This window comes from Colobus angolensis, unplaced genomic scaffold, assembly GCF_000951035.1.
Source record: "Colobus angolensis palliatus isolate OR3802 unplaced genomic scaffold, Cang.pa_1.0 Scaffold79, whole genome shotgun sequence".
Lineage (NCBI taxonomy): Eukaryota > Metazoa > Chordata > Mammalia > Primates > Cercopithecidae > Colobus > Colobus angolensis.
Window position 1 is genome coordinate 8,016,788 of NW_012121709.1, and position 12,121 is coordinate 8,028,908.

Genomic DNA, 12,121 nt, shown 5'->3' on the forward strand with positions numbered 1-12,121 from the left:
GGAAAGGAAAGGAAAGGAAAGGAAAGGAAAGGAAAGGAAAGGAAAGGAAAGGAAAGGAAAGGAAAGGAAAGGAAAGGAAAGGAAATTGCATAAGCAAAATGTCCTTGTCAGGGTATTTTATCAGAAGGCACATGATGTCAGTTGGTTAAGATTCCCTTATTATTAAAAGGAGAAGAACAGTATCTGGCCTTCATCTCAGCAGCAAGCAGTCTCTAAATACCTCTTCTTTGCCTGGCGCTGTGCTATGTCCTGCAGACCTCAAAGATGCCCTCAAAAAATTCACATTCTATGGGGAAACAGACATATTCATTCATTCAGTCAGTCAATAACACATTTCTTGAGCTCCAATAATGTGCTGACACCACTAAGTACTAGCAACAAGGATGATATTTAAATATTTAACAAGTTTGGCATGAGCACAGAATCAGAGAAGACGCTCTGCTAAGTGTACTAATAACCCTTCAGTTGTTGGATCATGGGGAAACCAGGGAAAATGCAGAGGAGCAAGTGGAATGGTTGGGATATTGGGGAGGGGGGACAAGCTTCAGAGTAGCTGCTATTTATCAATGAGTACAGAGTATTCCAACATTTTAACAGCTGGGAATGACAGCCTTGGCTTGGGCATGGAGGTGAACAATTCATCTGAAGTCCCTGACCTCATGGATTGATCTTCTAGTGCAGGAGTGGGTGAACTTTTTTGGTAAATGACCAAATAGTAAATATTTTTGGGCTTGCAGGCCCTGCATTCTCTGGACAGAGAGACAAAGTCCCAATTACTCAACTCTGTCTTTATAGCACAAAAGGTAGTGTGTCAGTCCGTTTTGCACTGCTATAAAGAAATACCTCACACTGAGTGATTTATAAGAAAGGAGGTTGGTTTGGTGCATGGTTCTACAGGCTATACAAACATGGCACCAGTATCTTCCTCCGGTGAGGACTCAGGAAGCCTTTACTCGTCATGGAAAGCAAGGGGAAAGCAATTGTGTCATGTGGCGAGAGAGAGAGAAAGAGAACGATGCCAGGCTCTTTTAAACAACCAGCTCTCACATGAACTAACAGAGAACTAATTACTGCAGGGAGGGCATCAAGCCATTAATGAGGGTCTGCCCCCCGACCACAACATCTCCCACCAGGTCCCACCTCCAGCATTAGAGATCACATTTCCACATGAGATTTGGAGGAGACAAACATGCAAACTGAGGTAGGAGGCGGGACTTGACTCCAGAGCAGATTGAAGACTGGCTGAAACAGGAAAAAGGCACGCAAAGCTCCTCTCCATCAGACATGCTCACCAGTGCCATGACAGTTTACCATTGCTATGGCAGCACCCAGAAGTTACTACCACTTTCCAGGGCAATGACCCAGAAGTTGCCACCCCTTTCCAGGGCCACCACCCAGAAGTTGCCACTCCTTATCTAAAAATTTCTGAACAACCGGCCCCTTAATTTACATATAGTTAAAAGTGAGTATAAATCTAACTACAGCACTGCCCTGAGCTGCCACTCTGAACACGCTGCCTGTGGGGTAGCCCAGCTCTGCAGGAGCAGTCACGGAGCTGTAACCAAGTCAGGGCTCTAACACCACGGCCTCCATAAAGCTGCTTTTTTGTTGTTGTTGTTTTCTTTTTTTTTTTTTTTTTGAGACGGAGTTTCACTCTTGTTGTCCAGGCTGGAGTCCAATGGCGCAATCTCTGCTCACTGCAACCTCCACCTCCCAAGTTCAAGCGATTCTCCTGCCTCAGCTTCCCAAGTAGCTGGGGATTACAGGTGCCGTCGCGCCCAGTTAAGTTTTTGTATTGTTAGTAGAGACAGAGTTTCACCATGTTGACCAGGCTGGTCTCAAACTCTCGACCTCAGGTAATCTGCCCGCCTTTATCTCCCAAAGTGCTGGGATTACAGGAGTGAGCCACCATGCCAGCCTAAAGCTGCTTTCTTCTACCACCAGCTCACTCTTAAATTATTTCCTAAGAGAGGCCAAAAAAATTCCCAGGCTAAGCCCCAATTCTGGGGTTTACCTGCCCTACAACAAAACTATATCAAATAGCCACAGACAATAGTAAACAAATGAGTGTGACTATGTTCCAAATAAGCTTTATTTACAAAAACAGGCAGCAGGCTGGATTTGACCCATGGGCCATGATTTGCTAACTCCTGTTCTAGTGAACAAGACAGACATACTCATTTGTCCTTTTATGCTACAAATACATATCCAGCATCTTCTACATGGCAAGTATTGCACTTGACACTGGTATGCCATGCTGAACAAGACATAGGCTGGGCATGGTGGCTCATGCCTGTAATCCCAGCACTCTGGGAGACCAAAGTGGGTGGATCACTTGAGGTCAGGAGTTCGAGACCAGCCTGGCCAATGTGGTGAAACTCTGTCTCTACTAAAAGTACAAAAATTAGCTGGGCGTGGTGGCAGGTGCCTGTAATCCCAGTTACTCGGGAGGCTGAGGCAGGAGAATTGCTTGAACCTGGGAGGCAGAGGTTGCAATGAGCCAAGATTGTGCCACTGCACTCCAGCCTGGGTGACAGAGTTAGACTCTGTCTCAAAAAACAGAAAAAAGACAGATGATGACCCCTGCCCACGTCGCACTTACATGCTGGTGGGAGAGACAAAATCTTATTATGTAAATGCTAAGACAAAAGTCATCAGGAAATACAGAGGGGGCAGTTAACTCATCCTTAGCGTTTAGGGAAGGATTCCTGGAGGAGGGGATGACCGTGTTGTTTGTTTAGCAGCCTGTCAGTGAGATGAGCAAAGTCACCAGAGGGCTCTTGGAGCCTTTTCATCAGGACAGCCTGAGTACCTCCATCCCTTTCCCTGTGGGTTATCTGTCATCACCAGCTCTTCCCTTGTGTCCCCCAGTCTCTGAACAGCTACAACGACGGAGACTACGAAGGAGCCAGGCGGCTTGGGCGGAATGCTAAGTGGGTAGCCATCGCCTCCATCATCATTGGCCTTCTCATCATCGGCATTTCTTGTGCAGTTCACTTCACAAGGAAGTAAGTAGGCTTTTTGAATCCCTCACCATGTCAACTGCCCTTTCTCGAATGCCCATTGGAATCTGTTAGGGTAGATTAGGTTATGCTCCAGTAACAACCCCAAGCCAAAGGGTTTTCATGTTTTCTTCTCAGAATAAATTTGTCCCAGTCCAGGGGGACACAGCAACAGTGTGGATCTTCTAGTGCAGGAGTGGGTGAACTTCTTTGGTAAATGACCAAATAGTAAATATTTTTGGCCTTACAGGCCCTACATTCTCTGGACAGAGGGACATAGTCCCAAATACTCAACTCAGTCTTTGTAGCACAAAAGTAGTGTGTTAGTCCATTCTGCATTGCTATAAAGAAATACCTCAGACTGAGTGATTTATAAAGAAAGAAGATTTGGATCCTTCTTTGGATCAACAATATGGATCCGTTACGTGGATCATATAGATCAGTAGAAGGTCTCTCCTCCACACAGTCACACAGGGTCCCACGCCATACAAAGCTCCACCATCTTGTAGCTGCTCTGTCTAGAACAGAATCCAACAAACTTTGTCTGTAAAGGGCCAGATAGTAAATCTTTTAAGCCTTGTAGGCCATATGGTCCCGATCATGGTCTCTGGCACAGCTACTTAGCTCTGCCATTTTAGCACAAAAGCAGCCATAGACAATATAGAAATGAACAGGCGTGGCTGTGTTCCAATAAAACTTTATTTACAAAAACAGGCATCTGTCTGTGGGCTGTAGTTTGCCAACTTCAGATCTAGAACATGAGGTGTCCTCAGGCAAAGGCGGGGGAGAGGAAGACTGGAGAATCCCACATGGGCTTTTTACTGCCTGGCGACAAATGTCGCTTAGGCTCACATTGACTGAAATCAGTCACATAATCCCACCTAACTGTAAGAGGGTGGGAAATGTGGGAGAGTAAATGGGATATTTAGGATTGCTATTTGCTCTGCCCTAGAACATCATCTGCTAAATAAACTCCTACTTGCATCAAACTAGCATAACTGTTTTAGTTTAAGGGCAGAAGGGTCACCATATATTTTTGGTATTGACAATGAACTCTCATCTCATAAAAAGATGGATGCTGTTGATGTGTTGTCCCTCTGAACTGGACAATTTATTCTGATTTCTCTAACCAGCTCAGATGGGCTCCATCTGCTAGAATCAATAACACCTTCCATCAGAAGTTTGACAGACGGCAAGGTCATGTGGTAGGCAACCCAGACCCAGAAATGACAAGCCCAGATCCATCTCTGTCTTGCTATGTAATTTCTGGTAAGACAGACAAGAATGCTGAGAAATTCTTTCACTTTTCTGTCAGAGTGGCATGGCTACTCCTATACCCTTGACCAAAGTCCTACACCCATCGAGCTGAGAAGGTCAACCTCTTTCTCTTGGTTGACAAAGGAGGCTTACCCAGATGGGTGAGGGAGGAAGGAGACCTCTTTTGACATTCCAGATCAGCCAACCCAACCTTGGCAACCAAGAGAGTAACAGATGTCATGGTAGATCCACTTCCTATCAAACAAGGCAGATCCAGGAACAATCAGTGGCAGCTGGGTAGAGGGGAAGATATCAAAACAGGAAGTGTCACAAGAGAAAATTAAATGGCTTTGGCCAAAGAAAAGAGAAAAGGACACTCAAACATGAAAGGAAACTCATGGTTTCTTGCCTGCAGGATGGCAAATTTGATGTTGGCCTATGAAGAGGAAGATGGTTGGAGAATACATGTGAATGAATCTGACTATATTCTTAAGAGAAGGTGTAAGGTGCTTGTGAACTTGTGAGCAGGGGAGCCACAGAGTGTGGGTTTAATGGTGCAGTTTTGGCACCAGACTGCCTGGACCCAGGTCCCAGCCACCACTTATTCACTGTGAGACCTTCAGCCAATTGTTTAACATTCCTGAACCTCAGTTTCCTCACCTGTAAAGTGAGAATAATTCATTTCATAAAGCTATTGTAAGGTTAATTGGATGACTCACAGAATGTGTAAGTTGGTGTCTCTGTTCTTCAGTGGGTGCACAAAAATGTAAACATTTATTAATCCTATTATTACTGTTATTATCAATGTTACTAGGAAAGGACCTCAGAATTCAAGATGTCATTAAATAGAATTCAAGGCTTTATGCTTATGAGCCAAACAAAGGAGAGTGTTCCAAGGGAATGAGGCCAAGCCTTGGCTTGGCTCCTGGGAACTTGTGAAAATGCATACTGCCTAGATTAGTGTTTGAGCTAAGTGGGTCATAATAATAGCAGCTGACACTACCATAGACCTTGACATATACCAGGTACTGTTTTAAGCTCTTACATGAATTAATCCTCATTGAGTCTTCACAGCAACCCCAAGAGGTAGATAGGTATTATTATCCCTATTTTGCAGATGAGGAAACCGAGGCTCAGAGAGGTAAAGTGACTTGCCCAAAGCCTCACAGCTAGTTAGTGGAAAAAGTAGGATTTAAAACCAGGATAGTGTCACTCTTCAGGCTGTGTTCTTAGCCAAACTCTGCACCGCCTCTAAGTCAATATGTCCTTGCTAGTACACCCAGTAACAAAGGCCAGTAAGTGGTACTTGCTTTGTGGCTAACTCCAGGGTTTATTTATGGGGGAATGGTATGGTGAGGTTTCAACCTACAGAAATGTGCGATGAGTCAGGGACAAGGTTCACAAAATCAAAGGAGTACAGGGGTCAGGGAAAGGACGTACATGAGGTAGCCTGGTTATAGGACAGTAAGAAGTGGTAGGGACTATGGTAATTTCAAAAGCACAGTTTAAAGGAAGCAGCCACCACTCTGCTCCAACTGTAACCACTTACCATGTAGGCCTCATGGGGCTCATTTTTCAAGAGATGTTGGAAATCTGGAATTTTATGTAAAATCTGATTTTTTAGATATTGACAAGCAATTCACATTACTAAAACACAGAAACAATATTTGCAGCCTAGACACTATCTACTTTGCAGTCTCTAGTGGACAGTCTGCTTTCAAAGATCAATTTGCTCATGGCAACTCCATCCAAGAAGTGTTGGAAGGGATCTAGAAGCATTCGTATGTAGACTTTCTCCAATTTTAATATAAGTGTTTTTATCTGGGGATGAAGTGTTTCTGCTTGTGACTGAATGTCTCTGCTTGTGATTGAAGCTTTCTTAGGAATAAAAGGTATGAGAAGGAGTAGCCTCTCTGTTCCTTCTTCCTAAAAGGCACTGTTCACAATGGTTAGAGCCTATGATTTAATACCAGCTTTATCAGGATCCTACTTCTACCACATAGGCTCTCTGGGCAAAGTGTTAAACTCTCTCTGTCTCAATTTCCCTAACTATAAAATGAGAATTGAATTATTTCCCCATCTGTAGGGTCAAATTCCTTCTAGATGCCTTTCCCTCTGTTATGAAAGAAAACAGGCCAGGCACGGTGGCTCATGCCTATAATCCTAGCACTTTGGGAGGCAGAGATGGGAGGATCTCTTGAGGCTAGGAGTTCCTTGAGCAGCCTGGGCAACATAGCTAGACCCCATCTCTACAAAAAAAAAAATTTTAATTAGCTGGGCGTGGTGGCACACACCTGTATTCCCAGCTATTTGGAAGGCTGAGATGGGAGGATCACGTGAGTCCAGAAATTAAAGGCTGCAGTGAGCTATGGTCATGCCATCGCACTCTAGCCTACATGACAGAGTGAGACCCTGTCTCAAAAAATAAATAAATAAATACATTTTAAAAGAGAGTTCCATGGAGAAACTCAAATTTAAAGGCATTGTCATATGCATGTATGGGCAAGAGAGGGCGGCGGGGAGACAGAGAGAAAGAAGGAAGGAGGCAGAAAATAACTAGCCGTTAGAGAATGAAATCAAATCTGTCTTCCAAGTAACATGGCCAATTTCTCAGTAATCCTTTGAAATTAAATCTCCCAGCCCTCATTTATGGGAGGAACTAAATGGCAATGTGAAACTTCTAAGGCAAAAGTGCCCAAGCTTTACACTCCATAAGAGTTACCAGGAGAGGTTTTAAAAAAGTTAGCATCCAAGCCTCACCTCAAAAGATTCCAACTTGCTAAATCAGAAGTGGGGCTCAAGAACATCTGCATCTTTCAGCTGCCCCTTCTCCCAACCTGAGGATTCAGACGCAGGTGGCGGGCAGAACAGTCTTTACCAAACCTTGGCAAATATCCTGCATCAAAGTCCACAAGGAAGAACGTGCGGATGGTGGCCATTCATGGACTGGTCAGTTTTCATTTACAGCAAACTCATCATCCTAATCTGCTATGTCTAACCCAATGCTAGGGAGGGGAATGGAGTTGCCACCTAGCAGGTCTACCCACAGGCAGGCTCCTTTGTAACAATCTGTTTCCACAGAGGGGCTGGAAAAATCTGACATTAGAGGAGTCGAAGCCTGACCCAAAACCCATGAATCTGTGAGTTTTCTGAGTTTATTCATTTCCAAATGCTGTCTGGGGGCCGGGTGTGATGGCTCACACCTGTAATCCAATACCTTGGGCTGAGGGGGGAGGATCTCTTAAGGCAGGAGTTTAGGACCAGCCTGGGCAACATAGCAAGACCCTGTTGCTCCAAAAAATATTTCTTTTAAATTAGCTGGGTTTGGTGGTGCACACCTGTAGGCCTAGCCATTCGGGAGGCTGAAGCAGGAGGATCTTTTGAGCCCAGAGATTGAGGCTGCAGTGAGCCATGATCACACCACTGCACTCTAGCCTGAGCAACAGAGTGAGACCCTGTCTCAAACAAACAAACAAAACAAACAAAAAAGCAAAACAAAAAACCTGTTTGAAGTAAACTACTGCCTTTTAAAAATTGTAAATTCCCTGTCTTAAAAAAAAATCATTCTTTATCCTTATTAAGAAAGCTGTAGCCAGTGTGTTAGAGAACAGATTGAAATCTCAAATGGTTGAAATCGCGGGTAGTTTACTTCCTTGGCATAGTCTCAGATCATGATAGTCTTTACCCAAACTCGTGAAAAGCTCTCATTCATCCTATGTTACAGGATATCTACGTAAGCCACGTGGTGGCTGGGGCAATGAAACATAGGGTTTCATGACATCAAATTCCTAAGAGCTGGAAATTATTCAACTGAAATATTAAACCATTTTAGATAGAATCTTGCATTGACAGCAGAGAATTGTTCTTGTCCAGACAGAATCGTGGACTTGCAGTCTTTCAAAGTCAGAAAACTCTCCGCCCTCAAGTTGCTGGGGAAAGTGAAGAAATAAATCACACAGGTGAAATGTTTAAATAAAGTAGCCATCCGTTTATCAATCCTAGTAATTCAAATCCCTAGTCAAAACCAAACTATTTGCAGGCTTTTGTTTCCTGCTGTTACCTTGAGGACTCAAGCAAGGTTAGGTTATTCTAGTGATGTTTCTCAAAGCACAAATCTCAGAGCCACCTAGGACAGATTCATCTGGGATGTTTATGAAAGTGCAAGTTCCTGGACCCCATTTCCTGAGTAGCCTGGAAATATCACAAGCCACCTTCCCCGAAAAATAATTCTAAATATTCTAAAGTTGCAGAACTACTATTCTAGGACTTTGCATTTAATGAAGAACATTCTTGCCTGTGTGGACATGTGCCAACAAACAAGACTTTTTTACATCCCTAAGATAAAAAGATAAACAGTTTTTCTTCTCTTACACACTCAACACAACACACAGCTGTGACCAGGTGTGTTTTGTTTCCCCCACACACCAAGCAATTGTCCAGTGACTACCAACTGGGTATCCTATCATTTAGCTCAATTACTACACCATCTACTGGGAGTTAGAGTCAGATCCCACGGGTTAATGGTTTGGTCCCCCAAGACTGCCTCCCATTTCATATGCTAATTGCAAGCCCCAGGTTGTGACCTGCACTTCGGACTGGCTGGCTCTAAGTTGGGGATTTTCATGACCCCCTTCTCAGGTTCTATTTATGTGCTAAAGTGGCTCACAGAACTCAAGGCAACACTTACTTATGTTTACCCATTTATTACAAAGGATACAGATGAACAGTCAGATGGAAGAGATGCATAGGGCAAGGTATGTAGGAAGGGGTGTGGTGTTTCCATGTCCTGTTCAGGTGTGTCACCTTCCAGGTCCCATCACACATTCAGCCATCTGGAAGCTCTCCCAACCCTGTCCTTTTGGGTTTGCATGGGGGCTTCATTACGTAGGCATGATCAATTACATCATTGGCCATTGGTGCCCAACTTAACCTTCAGCCCATTTCTCCTCCCTGGAGTCCAGGGGGTGGGATTGGAAGTTCCAACCTTCTAATTACATGGCAAGTTCCCCTGGCAACCCACCCACAACCTGAGGCTATCCAGGAGCCCACCAAGAGTTGCCTCATTAGAATAAATACAGTCCTATCACCCAGGGAATTCCAAGGAATGTGGGAGCTCTGTGTCAGAAACTGGAGTCAAAGACAAAACATCAAAACAAAAGATTCTCCTAGTACCCAGTCTATAAGGGTGTTAGGAGCTCTGTCTCAGGAACCAGATACAGGGACCAAATATTCATTATTCTTTATCACAATATCACACCTAAGGTATCTAGTAGAAGCTTCAGTTATTGCTGCTTCCCTGGAAAGTTTACACACCTCCCAAATTTTCTCTTCCTCCCTTTTGTTTTTGGTTTTTGTTTTAGAGACAGGGGTCTCATTATGTTGCCCAGGCTGGTCTTGAACTGCCAGCCTCAAGTGATCCTCCCACCTCAGCCTCCTGAGTTAGCTGGGATTACAGGGTTGAGCCGCCACACCCAGCTCTTTTCCTCTCTCCTTGAGATCAGGCTCTTGTTCTCTTATCTGCTGCTCTGTGAAAGTTGGCAGAATGTCCTTAGCAGTAGAAACAGTTGACCATGACAACATTTGGGTATGAGACAAATGTCCTCTGTGACAAATATGACATTCTCAGATGACCCTGCTAATACAGTGGAGTTTCTTGTTACTCAGGAGTAAGGTTCTCATGTCAGGGCACAAGGTGAGCTTTGAGCATAATCAAACTTAATCTTGGAAGTATCCAAGGAGGACACCCTATTGGAGACTCACACATGGTATCTTGATCAGCCCAGCATAGCCAGTGAATGCCTCCAGTGTTGGAAGAGGTGACTGTTCCTTGGGTTGAGAGTCAGATGAAGTATGTGGCTGGGTTTAGGGTTCATGGCATCTGTTTCAACACTGGAACCACACTCTGGGCTCACATAGAAGGAACAGACATGACATCCGCATCCGTGCTCATGATCATTGAGGAGGGCGGCAGTCAGAAACCTCAGCTCTGTCGCTTTTTTCCTTTTTGAGGAACATAAATAGTCGATCTGCCATAAGTTAAATGCACATACAATGCAACTCCCCTGAATGTACGTCTCTGAGTGGTCTCGTTGAGGTATAAACAGCCAGGTACACACCTGTGTGTTAAAAACGCTTGTTTGCCATTCTTAACAACAACAGCCTTTGTTTTCCAAGGTTTTCATTAAGGAAAAACTTACCTCTAAACAGGGATAAGGGTCCCATGACTGTGTCTCATTAGAAGGCACAGAGTTAGAAGATCTTGACCCATTCTGTACTGGGAAAGCTCCTCTCTCCTAAGCAAATTGAAATGAATCCTTTCCTGGCCTCAAAATATCCTTCAATTGCATCAGAATTGGAATGAGACATACATATCAAGGTGGTCATGAAGCAGGAACTTGACCTTTTTGCAAAAGCTTAAAAGCAAATCCCTCTTCTTTTCTATATTGTTGGCTGGGGAAAGGCTTTCTGGAAATTGTTTTGCGCAGAGAAATTTCGTGATTCCATAATGAAAAATGGGAATCGTTACCTATTTCCAGAAGGTTAGAAGGGTCTTTTTGTGTTGGTTCAGATAAGTTGAGGTAGAGACAAATCAGACCTAAGTTGCCAGCAACAATGGAAGGATTTTTGCTTTGAAAAGGATATAAGCTAGCATATGTTGATGAAGAAATCAGAATGAACATTAAAAAGATGTTAAACCTCACTGGTAATCAAGAAAGCACAAATTAAAGCAACAACAACAAAAAATACTACATATTTTTGTCTGGCAGATTGCAACAATTAAAAAGATGGGGAATATCAAGGTTGGCCAGGATGTGAAAAATTGGACACTATACTGGTGGTGAAAGAGGAAACTGGGACAGTCTTTTGGAAAGTCAATTTGGAGGTATCTAATATAAAATCCAGGCACCCACCAACCCAGCAATACCACTGCTCAGTATCCACCTTAGAGACAGGTGCACAAAAATGCATGTAACACAGTAATGCTTCACCCTAGCTATGTGTTAGAATCACCTGGGGAGCTTTAAATGTATGCCAATACTGCTGGGCACTGTGGTTCATGCCTGTAATTCCAGCACTTTGGGAGGTAGAAACAGGAGGATCACTAGAGCTCAGGAGTTGGAGGCCAGCCTGGGCAACATAGCAAGATCTCATCTCTACTAAAAATTTAAAAAAAAAAAAATTATCTGGGCTTGGTGGCATGCACCTGTAGTCCCAGCTACTTGGGAGGCTCAGGTGCAAGGCCAGCTTGAGCCCAAGAGGTCGAGGCTGCAGTCTGTTATAATTGTACCAGTGTACTCCAGCCTGGGTGACAGAGCAAGATCCTGTCTCAAAAAATTAAAATAAAAAAAATTTTAAAAACAATGCCCAGGGCCCACCCTGGACCAATTAAATTAGAATCTCCAGTAATAGGACCAGGGATTGGTAGACTGTAGGGTTCTCCAGGTAACTCTAATGCACAGCCGGGGTTGGGAACCACAGATGTGCAATGACGTTCATTGCAACTTTGTTTGCAGTAGGAGAAATCTTGAAATCACCTACATGTCCATCAGTAGGCAGGTTAAATTAGGAGTGATATATTTGTATGATGGGATACCACACTGCAGTTTAAACATGGAGACAGGGTCAGGTGCCTTGGTTCACACCTGTAATCCCAGCACTTTTGGAGGCCAAGGCAGGAGGATCACTTGAGCCCAGGAGTTCAAGACCAGCCTGGGCAATATAGTGAGATCCCGTCTCTATTTTTTGAAAAAAGTATACACGTAGAGACGTCCTTCTTACTATGATTTTACAAGCCCTGCATGATCTGGCTGCTGCCTCCCCATCCTCATCTCCCCTCCCCCATCCTCATCTCCCCTCCCCCA

The 12,121-nt window shown here is 44.0% G+C and overlaps 1 protein-coding gene across 1 annotated transcript in view; it reads left to right on the forward strand.

Moving 5' to 3' along the window:
• TMEM233 (transmembrane protein 233) overlaps positions 1 to 7,399 on the forward strand; it is a 38,587-nt gene extending 31,188 nt beyond the window's left edge. The window contains exons 2-3 of the mRNA XM_011928721.1: positions 2,872 to 3,008; positions 7,341 to 7,399. Coding sequence (XP_011784111.1) covers positions 2,872 to 3,008; positions 7,341 to 7,359 — 156 coding nt within the window. The 3' untranslated portion in view covers positions 7,360 to 7,399. The remainder of the gene's footprint in view (positions 1 to 2,871; positions 3,009 to 7,340) is intronic.
• Positions 7,400 to 12,121: the final 4,722 nt, after the last annotated feature.